The sequence below is a fragment of the Protopterus annectens genome, chromosome 6.part0 (genome assembly GCF_019279795.1).
Source record: "Protopterus annectens isolate FY-2018-M chromosome 6.part0, PAN1.0, whole genome shotgun sequence".
Classification (NCBI taxonomy): Eukaryota; Metazoa; Chordata; order Ceratodontiformes; family Protopteridae; genus Protopterus; species Protopterus annectens.
In genome coordinates, this window is record NC_056737.1 from 183877349 (window position 1) to 183893608 (window position 16260).

General features: G+C 44.4%; 1 protein-coding gene across 3 annotated transcripts in view; it reads right to left on the reverse strand.

Moving 5' to 3' along the window:
* GSTZ1 (glutathione S-transferase zeta 1) overlaps positions 1-16260 on the reverse strand; it is a 243196-nt gene that overhangs the window by 9835 nt on the left and 217101 nt on the right. For all 3 annotated transcript variants that reach the window (XM_044073902.1, XM_044073904.1, XM_044073903.1), the window contains exon 8: positions 12565-12614. In XM_044073902.1, coding sequence (XP_043929837.1) covers positions 12565-12614 — 50 coding nt within the window. The remainder of the gene's footprint in view (positions 1-12564; positions 12615-16260) is intronic.

Here is a 16260-nt window from a genome sequence, read left to right on the forward strand (position 1 = left end):
AGATCCTGATAAGACCACTGGACTGACAGGAGCCACTGAAGAATCCTCATATGTAACCTTGCTAAGGGGACTAGGAGAACAGTGGCCGACATGGACCCTAACAGTTGTAGGACCATCCTCGCTGGGGCTCGACGTCTGAGGAGCAAAGCTCGAACTTGAGACTGTAGTGTTTCTATCCTCTCTGCAGGAAGATAGACTCGCATTTGCTTTGAGTCTATCTCTGCTCCGATAAACCGAATGCGCTGAGATGGCAGCAACACGGACTTTGTCCAATTGAAGGTGATTCCTAGGGAGTTGCCTAGAGATATAGTGGCTGCTAGGTTCTGCAAGAGTAGACGCCTGGAGGTGGCAGTTAGGAGCCAGTCGTCTAGGTATGGAAACACCTGGAATCCTAGACTTCTCAGGTGAGCAGTCACCACCGCCAAACATTTGGTGAACACCCTGGGGGCTGTGGTGAGACCAAAGGGCAGTGCATGGAACTGGAAATGACTGTCTCCCAGGCTGAAGCGCAAATGTCTCCTGGACTCCTGATCTATCAGGATGTGATAATAGGCGTCCTTGAGATCTATGGAGCACATCCAAACACCTTTCTCCAGTAGCGGGAGAATGGATTGTAAGGTGACCATCCGGAACTTGGACTTTTTCACTGAACGATTTAGTTTGCTGAGATCCAAAATGGGCCTCAAGTCCCCGGTCTTTTTTGGCACCAAAAAGAATCTTGAGTAAGTCCCTAATCCGGTCTGGCCTGCGGGGGGACAGGTTGGATGGCTCCTTTTTGAAGCAGCTTTGATATTTCGTTGGCTGCAAGATCCCGTTGACTGGGTGGCGGGTCCGGGATTTTTTGGGATGGAGGTGGGGGTTGAGAAAAGGGGATGGTGTAACCTCCGGCGATGATTCGGAGCACCCATCGGTCCTGAGTGATACTCTCCCAGGCCTTTAGGTGCTTTGAAAAACGACCCCTGACTGGCTCCGGAGCTGCACAGTCGGGCACTCCTTCAGGGATGCTGGAAGGTTGAGGAGCCACGAAAGGACTCACGGTCTCCAGTGTTGCGGGGGCCTCCGCCACCTCTGGGACGGTGTCTTCGTGAAAAATTTCCCCCTCCTCTGCCTCTAGAAGGGGGATCTCTCTGCTGCGAAGAGTAAGACTTTTGAGATTTACGGAACCACATTTTCCCCCCCTCTTCTAGCCTTGGGATAAGGCCTGAAGGGTGTGGAAAACCGTGCCCCTACGGCAGTTAAAGTCTTACCCTCTTGTTCACAGCGAGTCAAGGTGTCCTTTACCTTGGGTCCAAACAGAGAGGACCCATCAAAGGGAGCGTCGGCAAAGGAAGACTTAAAGGCCTCCGCAAAATGACACAGGCGGAGCCAGGCTTGTCTCCGTAGAGCAACGCCTGTTCCCGCCGCTCTGCTCGCCCCCTCGGCTGCATATGAAATGAGCCTCATGGACGAGTTCGATAACAGTGATAGGGTAGCCAGCTGAGAGTTAACCGTCTGGGCCAACTGCTCAGGTAAGTTACCAGAGAGGGTATCTGAAAGTTCCTTGACCAGATCCCTCTGAAGTCTGGTGAAGTGCATCAAATAATTCAGAGACCTTAGAGTAAAGGCTGCTGAAGTAAGGGTGAGCTTCCCATACCGATCCATGCTCCTAGACTCTTTATTAGGAGGATGAACGGACGTTGAAGCCTCTGCCACATCTTGTTGGGTAGCAGATGCCACCACCAGGGCATCTACAGCCACACCTTTTCAGGGGGTGCTGAGAGAAATTTATTGGGGCGAGCTGGCACCGGTTCCACAGAATCCGGGTGTTCCCACGCCCTTCGAGAGATCAAATCCAGGAGCTCATCGAAGGGCGGAGACACCCAGGAGGTGGAGGGCTGAGCCCCGAAGGCCTTGAGGAATACAGACTCCTCAGCGGAAGGGGGTTTGGACTGCCAGTCGCCTCAGCGGAAGGGGGTTTGGACTGCCAGTCGCCTCGTTGCTTCAGGATCTCCAAAATGTCTGCAAAGGAGACATCATCCGAGGACGACTTGGGGGACCCCTCCGCATCATCGAGGTCAGTGTCCGAGGTGAGAGACTCGTCAGGGGAGTCAACGTGCTTCCTCTTGCACTGTCTCTTCCTCGGAGGTTCCTCCGAAGACGCTTCGGAGGGACCTTCAGGAAGGAGGGAACCCCCGATGGGGGTGGCCTCAGGCCCCAGGGCTCTGCTGTCTTGAGACAGGGGGACTACAAAGGAACCAGTCTCCATGCCAAGGGAAGGTGACGGTGAGACGGTGGAGGTGGCCAAAGAAGATTTTGCCAAAGCACTCCTCATGGCCCTGAAGGCGGGACCCCCAGAGTCCTGGGAAGGTCCAACCCCCGAGGCCACAACAGTATACGGCACTCCCGCAGCCGAAGCACCGAGAGGGAGGCTCGGAACCGAAAACATCTGTCCCGAAGCGTCACCCCCGGGGCCGACAGAGGAGGTCCGTGTACCGAACTCCGACCCGAAGGGCGGGGTTGGAGTAAGGGTCGGAACTGGCCCGAAAACCTCCACCGGATCCACCAGCACTGACTCCAACGTCGCCGAGGCTGTTGGAGAAGGAACCAAGACAAAAGGGTGGGCAACTGGCTCTGGAGCCGACTGGGCTGGAGCCAAAACCAACTTTTGAAAGACCGGAGACTGAAACAGCCTTCGAAGTACCCTGTCTATGTCCGAATCTGACATTCTCGAAGACCGAGAAGAGATCGAACGAGCTCGAGTCGACTTCTCCGCCGGTTCCGAAGGACTGGGGGTCCAGCTCCGAATAGTCTCGATAAATATCGGTGTAGAGGGAGACTCCACAACCATTGCAATTTCCCTTGGAGCCGAAGTGGACTTCGGCGCCGAAGGGGAAGAGTCTGAGCGGGCAACTCTCATCGGCTCCGAAGACAGTGGAGCCGATGAAGGTGACCCGCCTCTCGAAGCTCTAGCCTTCGACTCCGAAGCCAGAGGAGTCGAGGCTGGAGGCATCGAGGCAGACCGTTCCACCCTCGGCTCCGAAGTCCATGGAGCCGACGGAGAAGCCTGCCGAGATTTCTTTGTAGCCGGTTCCGACGGGCTGGTCGGAGCCGACGATTTCTTTTACTTTGAAGGTGAAGAGGAAGAAGATAAAGCCTCCTCAAAGGAAGGGGTGATAAGCCCTTTTAAAATCAATTTATTTTTCCTCTCTTGGAGGACACGGGAGGAAAAAGCATGACAAACGCTGCATGACTCTTGAAGATGCTTAGGGCCTAAATAATAAACGCACAAAGAGTGATCATCCGTGATGGACATTTTGTAACTGCATTTAGAGCATTTTTTGAACCCTGATGGTCCGTGCTCTTTTGACATGTTGATACAGAAATCACTACCACAGATATAAACTTTAAATACACCAAAAGTTAAAGGAAATGCGTAAATTGAGTACAAGGCCCCTCCAACTGAAACGGAAACACTTGACTCAACTCTAGACTAACACAGAAAGACTCGCACTAAAAACTTTCAACAACGCGCGAGGGCAAGGCCCCTCTAACTTAAACGGGATCCTTTCCCTCAAACTAGACAATTTTTACCACAAAAAAACCCTCAAATATCAGTCACACAACAACGAATAGCTGTTAAAACAGCTTTTGGGTAGATTAGAAAAAATTTCTGACAGAAATTTTTGAAGTAACAAACACTTAGCTCAGCCAAGTCCGAGACCACGTCTTTGCTGTAGAAGTGGCAAACGAGATCTGGGGAAGCAGTGGTGGTGCATCCTGGGATGTGGGATAGCTCAGCCAATAAGAGACTTCGTTCTATAGTATAGCGTGCCGAGTCGGAGCCGAGGATCGGCTCCGAACCCATCAGTACAGAATGTAGGCGAGATAGGATCACATTACATCATCAGATTCCTGATCAGAAGAATCAGAAAGAAAATCAGTTCTAGGTCTCTAAGAGGGGGAAGGCTGGCTTCCTCTAATTAAGGTAACAAGGTCTTCAGCCATTCTAAGCATTTGTTTTTGAGGCATATGGGCTTAAGCCTGTGGTTTGGTTGTCGGTTTTCTAGGCGTAGTGCGAGTTTTTGGTCTGGATGAAAATGACGGCATTGGTTTAATACGAATGTCTGTAGGCCTGAATACACCCTCAGAAGCCGGTGCCTGCACAGCGGCTCCAGACCCATCCAAGGTAGAGACAGCCGCAGGTTCCACAGTCAAAGAAGTATCTCGTTGCATACTGGACTCCGAATGGGTTTCAGCAGAGGCCTGTGAATCTGAAGTAGCGGGTATCACGGGCTGCGAAAGTGCCTCACTGAGTACCGGCAGACTGGCGACTAGCTTAATGGAAGCATCGTTGGCAGTTTTGAACCTATGAGGTCTGTCTCTGTCTTTATCCTTACGTTTTTTCGGAGGATCGGTAGTCGGATGGCTTAACGAAGCCATTTCGGAGTACACAGATCAAGTACGAAAGTAATTGGCTGCAAAAATAGCTCGACGACGAATAGTTCGGGCATTGAACAAGGCACAAAACCGACAATGAGGGACGTCGTAGTCTGGGCCTAAACAGGGGATGCAGTAAGAATGAAAATCTCTATTAGGTATTTGATTTCCACAGGTAAGACAATTGTTAACTTTTACTGACATCGGTTAGAGCAAGAAAAAGGATCCCCAACAGGGTACTTATCTTTTTTGAAGACTTTGGGTATGAAACTCGAAAATGAAAATTTCAGGAGTTGGCCAACCGGCACTTGCGAACTGCTTCTGCTTCGGGCACCGTGCATCAAGAAAGACTGATGTAATGGCGCCGACTGCATGTTTTATACCACTGACGACCTAATGTCAAGGAAGAAGCGACAGCATCCGATGCAGAAATCCGAAGACTCTGGTATTCAGGCCGGCTGAGGGCTACCAGCAGGCAGATAACCCAGATGTGATGACTGCAACAGTGAAACACGAAGAACCTCTATGGGAATGAAGTAACTGCTAGCCAGAAGCAGGCCAAATGTTTTCAGACTAAGGATAGGTGATGCCAACATCATGAGTAGCAATCCCAATGACAACTGCCACAGGAACATAACTCTATTACTTTACTGTCTACTAAAGAGATAGACAGTTGTGAACATGAGTTTTGCAATTTAAGGATAAGGATATGACACAGTGAATTAGCAACCATCTCACTTCCAGGATGGTGTGAACAATAACTGTCCCCCATACTTCCTTTACCTTCTAATGTGCTCCAAGACAAGTTTGGAGAATCTCCCTCCAGTCCACATGCTGGGAACTGTCAGCTACTGACATCTTGTAAGAAGTGAGGTGTGACAATAACTTCTTCCTCCTGTATCACCGGATGGCTGAGTTGAAGCTTTGGCACTTGTGGAAAGGCTTCAATTCTATGCTTCTCTGCCAAAATGAAAGTTAGAAAGTGGTCTAAAAAGATCATTTACTGAAAGTGCTAACCACTCCAAAAATAATTCCCCTCCATATGACCTGATAATATACCTGGCTTTTTAATTACGGGTGTTATACACATCCTTGTAAGCACACTCCTCATAATGTTTAAGTTTAGCCACCCGTTTTGTCCGTGATGAATAGCACAGGGCACAGAAGTGAGGAGTTCTATAAGGGTGGCCTTACAATTCACCCAGGTAATTATAGACATATAAGCCTTTCAAGCTTCATCTGGAAAGCCATGGTATGTATTACAATTGACCTCAAACTGTTATAAGACTCTTGTTAGACTCAATCCCCAACAGTTTAGTTTTGTAGATGGTAGTGTGTGTCTATTTAATCTGATAAATCTGATAAATTTCTTTCTAAAGGTTATGGAGTCTGTACACTTCGGGCATGCAGTGCATGTGTCATCTGGCTAAGGCCTTTGACACCATTCTCCATGCTGGCATCATATAAAAGTTATTTGTTTTAAAAACTGACCATATGTGGTTAGATGGATAGCAAACTGGTTGAATGATAGACCCGAACAGTGCAAGTAGCAGGTGTTTTATTAGAAAGTATTAAACTGACCTGTTGCGTCCCTGAGGGCTCAGTGATGGAACCCTAGCTTTTTGGTATTTACTTCACAGATCTCCAAGCAGACAGCCAAGATCCCTGGCTAATAACGTTTGCAGATGAATGCAATCTTGGGGTTAAGTCACTCTATGACACCAAACCCTCCAAAATGAACTCACCCTAGTAAACCCTTGGCCTCAAACTAAATGCTAAAAACAGTAGTATCATAAATTTTGGTTGACAACCTCTCCTGACATCATACTGTCTAGGTAATACACTTCTACAACATGAAAATGTAGTTAGAGACCAAGGTACATGGGTTGATAGTTGAACAACATGCAAAAATGGGTTTTCAGTAAATCCTTTTATTTAATCCAGCTAATTGCTAAAGGAATATCATCTAATCACTTCCTTAAACTCTACATTGATCAGATCAATTATAGAGTAAAATGACCCCTTTTGGTTGTATCTTACTAAACATATCAAACAATTAGAAACACCTCAAAGGTTCCTAACCAAAAATATCAGAGCTAATGCTCCTGACCAGCCAAGAGAGGCTGGAAGCTCTATTCTTTTATTCACTGTCTTACAGACTTTTCAGTGAAGATCTCTCACTCACTTACTGTGCCATTAGAGACCCGATTATCCTGGACCTCCTGTTTTTCCACAAGTCCAATACCTCCATAAATACTAGAATCAAGAACCCAAATCGTCACCAACAGATAATGCATGATAGAAGGATAGGTTTATAATGCGGCATAAAACATGATGGAAGGATAGGTTTATAACCCCGCATTTCCCAAACCTCTAGAATAAACTTCTCCAGCATGATAAGCAGTTCAACTCACTAACTCCTTTTAAAAAAAATAAAAAATTCACTGGATGGATATCCACAAATTTATTCTGGGATTGACAGATATGGCCATACTGGAAAAAGGAGGTGTTGCCCTTGGGAGTACACTGGCAAGGCAAGAATGGTCATGAGACTCAATAGCTTGGTATATGTATGAATATAAACAATCAAGACATGACAGTGCAGGTCTTTACTTGTGATCGCTTGGCTACTTGAACACTGCTACTATTTGTCTTAAGAAGTGGCAGGTACATAAAAGTAGAGAGGCTCTCTTGGTGCAGTAGCGGATGTCACATCCTCTGCATCTCATACAGCATGCGTCAGTAGATGCTGGGCACAACCCCAAAACAAGGAAGGTTACCAGCTACATGGTCAAACTGCGGGGAGAGGGAAGGATGGCCCAGTCATAGATAAAAAAGGGTCCACATTGTAAAATTCCCTTTTTTATATGTCCCCTAGGGTTCCACTCTAAGAAGTGACTCTTAACCCACTAAATTTAAACTCACCGATCCTAGATCAAGAAACACACATTTCCAAATCAACAAACTGCATCAAAGAAGTGTCATCTTTTCTGTAAGGGTGCAAGCTCTCCCTGCATTCCATGTGGTGGGAATTTACTCTCCCCCGCCACACACGCCTTATTGTTATATACTAACTTAATGGATAACAACAATGACAATAACAGCCTGAAGTGTGAAGACAGTTGCACAGATTACTGTCTTGCAGTATAATTCACAAATATTTCAGAGATAAGAGTTAACCAGTTAGACACTGATCACGTGTTAGATAACCTTCCTCTTCTCACATCTTCCAAAGTTTCTTACCTTCTGGCCCCCTCATTTATTCCAACTTCCAATCTATGCCTTAATTTGTAATATCTTTCCCTACTATTGCTGAAATCAGGAGTCCTTGGTTTGATTCTCTTAGCTGGAATAAAATGATCACTATTTACACTGTATGTTGAACCTATGACAGACACCAATTCCGGTGTTTTCTCCTGTCCACCTGATGAATCTGGGCATCTTGGAGCAATGCAATTGCCTCATGTACACAGACAACCCTCTCCTCCTACCACCCAACACTACAACCTGTGAGAGATGAACTTGTATAGCCAAACTGGAAGCAAAGCTCCCTTCACCCAAGAGTGGACTAGACAGTCAAGAAGAGAAAGTAAATACTTGCACCACACCACACTCATCACATAGTCTCTCAAAACCTACACCACCAAAACAGACACATAGAAACACACAACACACACCTACATTCACGGAGGCTTTCAATAAAAATCTGCTCAAGCAAAACAGACATCCAAAGCAGAAACACAAGCAACCTCCACCCCCCCAACACAACCCAAATGACACATATCCCACAAACTCAGTGTACCACTCAACCACAACCCATAAGGCACAACAATGTACCCAACACTCTAGTCATAGGTGATTCTATAGTCAGGCACACTGATGTTCCACTCACCAAGCTAAACATGGAGAAAGTTACTGTCAGCTGCTTGGCGGGTGCCAGAATCCACCACATAACGCATGCACTCAGGTCACTCCACAACAAGTACAAATATTGACTCTGTCATTGTCCATGTTGGTGTGAATGACCTGAGACGTACCTCCCTGGACTACATGAAAAGATACATGGAGGAGCTCTCTGATCTTGTAGCTCAGACAGGTATGACCCTAGCCCTGAGTAGCATCCTGCCATCACCCAGAATGATACCACAGTGCAAGGACAAAATGATTGACTTCAACAATTGGCTAAGCCTCTGGTGTCATTCTAAGGGGATCCAGTATCTATCTGCCTGGGATGACATGATCAACAGACCACGATGCTTTGCCAGAGATGGCCTGCACATTTTGCCCTTGAGATTCCGGATACTGGCTAAGGCTCTTGCCACCCCTATAGTGCCTTTTTTAGGCAAGGTTCAAATGACAAATTCACCACCATAACAGGTACAAGCAAGCAAAATCTGAGGGTAATGCTACTCAATGCTAGAAGTCTAAACCTCAAAATGCATTCACTCGAGGCACTCCTTAAAATGGAGAACATTGACATCTGTGCAGTGACAGAGACCTGGCCACCTAACCTGGACCAAAACACTAAAGGCAGAGGCGTGTCCATATTCATTAAGGATATCCACACCTCCAGGCTAGTTGCTCAGCATAATGGATCCGAGATTATCCAAGTGCAACTCTGGGCAAGACCGCAATCCAAACTGTAACTTGTTACAGATTCCCCCATCATACCCCAGGATTCCCACTCCTCATTTCTTGATACACTGGAAAATATTAGGGTACAACCCAACACCCTCATAATGGGCAATTTCAACTACCCCACCATTAACTGGGAAAACTACTCATGTACCAACTCTTTTGCCCAATGTTTTCTGGAATTCATAAATTCCAACGCCTTGGATCAACTTATCCACACCCCCACCACGGGCAGCAATATCCTAGACCTGGTCATTACCAACATGGGCGACCAGTGTTGCACACCAGAGGTCAATTCCTCATTGGTCAGATCTGACCACAAGCTAATCACCCTAGACATCCACATCCTGCCCCCACCCCCCATTAGGGAAACCACCGTAAAAAAATTTCTCCAAAGCCAACTTCACGCTTCTTAAGATAAAAGTTGCAAACTTCACGAAACCCATGCAGAATGCAGACGGACAATAGAGGTACGACTTCTGAATCCTACACAAATGCACTTTATAAGCACTTACACTAGTGCATGGATTGTGCTATCCCTAACAGAACCAAGATGCTATCCTCCAAAAAAAAGGAAGCCAATTTTATGGTCCCCTGCCATAAACAAACAGAAGAAAGAAACTATTGCAAAAAAAGAGTAAAATCCCATGATTGGAGGAATTCCCTGGTCAGCCTCAGTAAAAAGCTGAGATCCCTCATAAAATCCTCCAAAGCTAGTTACAAAAATAAAATCGTCACTGATTCTAAAGACAGCCACAAAGCATTCTATAGCTATGTCAAGAATCTCAATGGCAACACTCAGATCTGCTCTGAACTACAGCACAATGGCACTAAATATACAGAACCAACTGATATTGCCAACATTCTGGCAGATAGGTTCAGTGCTAACTTTACCCCTCTCTCACCCCCTAAAGGGCCCATCTCTATACTGGAAGAATGCAAAGTTCCTGTAATCATAGCTGCACATGTGAAAACCACAGTCTCCAAAGCCAAGAACACAGCATCCATGGGACCTGACAACATCTCAGGCTGCGTTCTACAAAAACTACAGAATGAACTGGCACCCCACCTAAGCACCATGTTCAATCATGGCCTCACCTCATGCTTTGTGGCCACTGAATGGCGCACAGCGACGGTTATCCCACTCCACAAAGGGGGAGCCACCATGGACACCGGGAACTATTGCCCCATTAGCCTGACAAGCCTGGTCTGCAAGGCCATGGAACGTATCATCATGGAACTTATAAATAAAGACATTGGTAATCTCCAAACTCTGGACTCCACCCAGTTCGGGTTTGTAATAGGCAGATCATGTCTCCTAAACCTGATAGACTTCTTCAAAGCAGTCACCAAAGCCGTAGTCGAGGGTAAGGTGGTTCACACAGCCTATCTAGATCTTGCCAAGGCTTTTGACACCATCCCCCACTCTGGAATTATAGATAAATTCGCTAAACTAGGTATAAATCCCTATGTCACAAGATGGGTTGCCAGCTGGCTCACTGACAGAACCCACACTGTAAAAGTAGCAGACTCCAAATCTGACTTCAGACCAGTGACAAGTGGAGTACTACATGGTTCTGTCCTGGGTCCTCTCCTGTTTGGTATCTGCATTTCTGAAGTACAGGCTAACACAGAAGGTCTTTGGCTAACGAAGTTCGCAGATGGCTGCAAACTAGGAGTCATAATTGAAATTCCTAATGATGTGGACATCCTACAAAAGGGCCTCACTGAGATGGATGCCTGGTGTCAAAGTCATGGCCTCAAGCTCAATGCCAAAAAGTGCATTATCATTCCCTTTGGTAAAAACTCTGTACCCATGAGCTACCACATAGGTGGCAGTCTACTTAACACCGAAAGTGTGATAAGAGACCTTGGGACACAAGTGGATAGTAGTCTTTCCTTTCATTACCACATCGCCACAGTAGTCAGGAAATCCTTCTACATGGCACACTATCACAAAAGGTTTCACATCCAGGAAAAAAAAGAGGTCATTGTTCCCCTCTACTCGTCACTCATTAGACCCATTATAGAGTACAATGCCCTTTTGGTATGTACCTCACAAGACATCTACAGCAACTGGAAAGGCCACAGAAATACCTCACAAAGAGGATTACTGGCCTCAAACAGATGCCCTACGCAGACCGTCTCAAAAAACTCCAGCTTAACTCCATCGCATATCGCCTACTCAGAGGTAATCTCTGCCTATCATGCAAAGCTATGTCAAACCCAGAGTTGTTGGACATGCTCCACTTAAAGAAATCCCAATCCCTCCAAGCTACACGCTCAAGGGACCTAAACCTTGTCACCACAATAAACAGAACATGCTGGAGGAATAGATTCCTGTCCCAGACTTCCCATAGTCCTGAACACCTATCTATATCAAACAAAGCTCCTCATTAGCACTCTTCAAGAAAAATATTGATGATTGGATGGGAAACAGGAGTGGGGTGAATTTCCCGTTTCCCATCTGGGGCTCTGGTTGAAAGGAGCACAGGAAAATAATTTTCTTGGGTGGCGAACGCCAGGGTATCTTTTTGGCTAGGCTTATATAGGCCCTAGGGCCAACAGCCTAGTACCTACCTATGAACCTATACACAAATCTGTTCTTACACTACATTAACAATGACATCACAGTGCTGATGTCAATCTGCATCTTCCTCTCTCATCTGTGCTAATGCTTTATGGGCAAAAACTTAATATCTGACTGCACAGGTCCTTTAATAATGTTACATAATTGAACCACAAATCATCAAAACACCAAGAGCCAGCAAAAAAGTGACAGCACGGTGGACGTAAACTCGGGTGAAAAATAAATCAGACAAAACAGATCCAAAAAAACACAACTTTAGTGCAAAAAGTAAAAGCATTAAGCACCTTCATCCTTATACACACAGGACTTCATTAGAATGAAAAATGCTTTACTCCCCCCTATATTTTATATATTCATCACATCTCATCAATTAAGTCAAATACGTTTCCATCCACCATGCTGTCACTTTTTTGCTGGTTAATGTTACGTAACTGTTTACCTGCTTTAGTACTCAGTGTGTACTAAACATGTTCTGCTCATGTTGAATGTTTCTCTTCATAAACACCTGAACCATGTTTGAAAACAAACACATTTTCTCACATATACACATGGTAAACAGAAGCATTAAATAAATAAAACCATAAGAATATGCTCTTCATCCTTGGCCTGAAGTGCACTTTTAGCCTTTGTGCCAATGAAATGGTTCTCTATGGTATTAGTTCATTAACTACTAAGGCTTAATTTATCATTTTAACTGCAGCATGAGCTATGTAGGTATCATCTGCCAAAGACAGAACTGGGAATCTATTCAGGCATCAGTATTTGCTACATAAATGAACTAAGTAACATGAAACCATCAAGTTCCAAAGTCCAGAGTGAGAAAAAAAACTTTATCAGCTAGCCATTTATCTATTTTGGATTTGAATTAGAAACCTGCTCCTCAAACATAAGCAGCAAATCAATGCAGTAGAACAGCTCCTTACCTCTCAGCATTGTAAACCTGAGGGACCAAACACAGATCAGCCATAGAAATCTAAAGAAAAGAAATAATTAAGAATTAAATCAGAGGTGGAAAAGGTCATAATACAAACTACACTGAGAAAGTAAAGTCCAGGTTTCTAACACCCGACATGAGTTGGTAAGGTTTCCGACACCAACATTAGCATGTTTTAGATGGGTGCATCACATGTAATCACATCTCCCATCTCAATTTCTTAGACACAATGGTGATATTTTAAAACTATGTGGAACATGTGCAAGAGAATGCATTTGTCAATACAACTCACATTACTGAAATATCATCCCCAGGTCTTTGTGTTGTATGAAATACACAAGAAACATTTGTTTTCTGATGCTTATGGCATGAGCTGCTGCAAAAAGGTGATCTAAATATTCACCAAGACACTTTAAAACTAATCTCTCTAAGCAGAAACTGTCTGAAGCTGAGCATTTACTTCTAATAAGGTGGTCTAGTGCTCCAATCACAATAGTGTGGTGTAACACATGTAAAGGTACCTCCAGATAAAAGAAGTTACATTTCTTTACAAGTCACCACACATCTGAGTGCTACCATCCCTACTGAACCTTGCCAGATATATATGGTCATCTCATCGTATGACACTACTCGTATATTGATTTTCAGTAGTCAGTACAAGCAATACCTTTTTTTATGCGTTTCCCTCAACATTTTAGCTATTCAGTTAGAAATATACTAAATATATTTCCATTTGCTGTAGCCCACTACTCTGAAGATCTGTAACTGCACTGTTTTAAACTTGCTAACAAACTATTATTCTTAGTTTCTGCTGTAGTTTGCTGGCATAACCTACCATGTCATCTTTACCAGGATTATGTATTGTACTGATGAACATTGTGCTACAAACGCAAATTTAAATGTAAATATTTTCATGAATGCCACCTATCTTACATCTGCTTTTTGCATTAATTTTACTCCACGTACCTGTGAACTACCACACAGGTGGCAGTACATTAAACACCGAAAGTGTGATGAGACCTAGGGACATATGTGGAGAGTGGTCACACCTTTGATAACTACATAGCCACAACAGTTAGAAAATCCTTCTACGTGGCATACCTCATCACTTTTCACCCAGTAAAAGGAGGTCACTGTCTCTCTGTACTCATCCCTCATTAGACCCATTATAGAATACAATGCCCCATTTGGTATGTACCCTCAAGACATCTGCAACAACTAGAAAGGCGCAGAAATACCTCGCAAAAAGAATCACAGGTCTAAAGCAGATGCCTTATGCTGACCGTCTAAAGAAACTCCAGCTATACTCTGTCGCATATTGCCTACTCAGAGGTGATCTCTGCCTAACATACAAGGCCATGTCAAACCCAGACTTGTTGGACATCTTACACTTAAAGAAATCCCAATCCTTCCAAGCTACATGCTCCAGGGATCTTAACCTTGTCATCACGATGAATAGAACATGCTGGAGGGATAGGTTCCTGACCCAGAGACTCCCCATACTCTGGAATAGGCTGCCCATACATGTCAGTCAGAGCGCCTCAATGACCCTCTTCAAGAGGAACCTGGACAATTGGATGGGAGATAGGTAATTCACCCCGGCGATCACATCATTAGCCCTGCTAGACAGGGGTCCAGAAAAGTAAATATTTGTGGGAAGCAATAGCCAGAGAATCATTATGGCTAGGGCTGATAGCCTAGTACCTACCTATGAACCTATGCAGCATTCTGCACTTATATTCTGGACGCTCCATCTGGGATTACAACTTACATTTAATTAAGTGAAAAATAAGTCAAATGGTTATGTGAAAAAATGATTATCACTGTTTAATTTAAAAATCTGAAGTGCACATTCCTCTGTTAGAACGGATGTTAGTCTCCTTTAGCATCCCTGCTTTTTGGGTGTTGGGGTGGGATCTGACAGGCTAAGCTGATGTCACTGTTTGTTATGCTGTCATATATACTTAGTTAACAACAGATAATGAAACTTTGTGATATAGGCTGCATAGCACAACAAGACTGCTAACTTTTTTGTACATTTCTTCTCCTAAAACATCCTGCCATTCAAGCCCCACCCTTTCTGTCACTTCACTGACTCATCTCCGTTTGTACTAACTTGGAGTTAGCATACCACATCAACCAGTAAGGGGGTGGGGTCTCTTGTTTTTAGAGGGGGAATACTTTATGGTAACCTCAACTTACTATCCAGACTGGAAGTCACAGTTGAGCATTGGTGAGCAGTCATTCACAAAAGTCTCACATTTTTGCATTTCAGCTCAGTCTCTCTTCTGGTAACTAATGCACTCAAGTCCACTACGGTGCCTTTCCAGTGTACATATCCTACCGCACAAGTACGGTTTAACTGATACCAAGTGCTTATCTGCAGTCATTCACATTGCATACTGCTTACTTTCACCAGAAGGCGACTACACAATAGTGTATTAGATGGCCTATGTACGGCCTAAGGATGAGTGTGCTAACACTGCCCACTTATTCCCACCCTCCCCTGCAAGCAGTTCTTGTGTCCAGTTCACTAGATCTCAGGTCATGTGGACATTAGTGGTTCAAACCAATGTCCTTCATAAGCTAAAACATATTACAGTGCTAAATAAAACATCTTCATCAGTCATCTGTAACAGCTTACTGGATACAACCAGTATGATTACTACATATATGCAGCTAAACTGGGTTAAGGAAAATATGCACTGCAATGCACTAAAAAAGAAAGTCACCCATATCTGAAATTAGTATTTTTGCCCATAATTGCTCGTACCTAATACCTGGCCAAAAATTTACAGCCAATGAGCCAAACTATTTTTGCACTTGGCTTTCGCCATCAATCCAAAGCTGTCCAAGTTGCATCCAACTCACAAAGTAGAATAGGCAGGCAGGTTGCAAGGCCTTTCTTTCATATAATGCAAGCATCTTTCAAACAGACCTACAGTGTCACCAATCCATCTATCACATGTCTTTGGGATGTGAGTACCAAGAGAATATATACATGAACAAAGGGAGTATATGTGGACTCCACACAGAAGGAACCCTAGAGAAGAATAAAACCAGAGAACCTCAATGTGAGGCAGTAATTCCACTCCCTGTGAAACTGTACCATCCCCTCATGTTTAAAGGTTGTAGCTCATACACAGTAACCAAAGCAAAACAATATTAGCATATTAACTACTATCAGATATTGGCAAAAGAAAAGTGAACTTGAGACTAAATTATTTATTGATGACGTCTCAATCTACATAGTTAATGAGACTTGGTTTTGTGAAGAAAAAGGAGAATTAATAACTGAATGCACACAAGCAGCATCAACAGTCCTTAACGAATGGCACATTTGTGGATCTGTGGTGTACAGCAGCAACTGTATCAGATGGATTCCCCTGCTCATATTCAGTCTGAAATGCCAGTTATTCTTGTTTTGGCTTACAGAATATCACATTCCCCTTGTACTCTATTATCAAAAGTGGCACATTAGCTATTCTGACATGATTTATGTTCAATTTCACTATCATCATGGGTGGTTTCTAGCTATTTAGATACTGCCTGATGGTTGCCTAAACATGACTCAGGAAAAATTCACGTGGTTGTAACTGCCTGAGCACAGATCAAAGGGTATGGAGCTACACAGTGCAGGATCACCATTTCTGTAAGACTGCTGTGCACTTCAATAGCATTACTC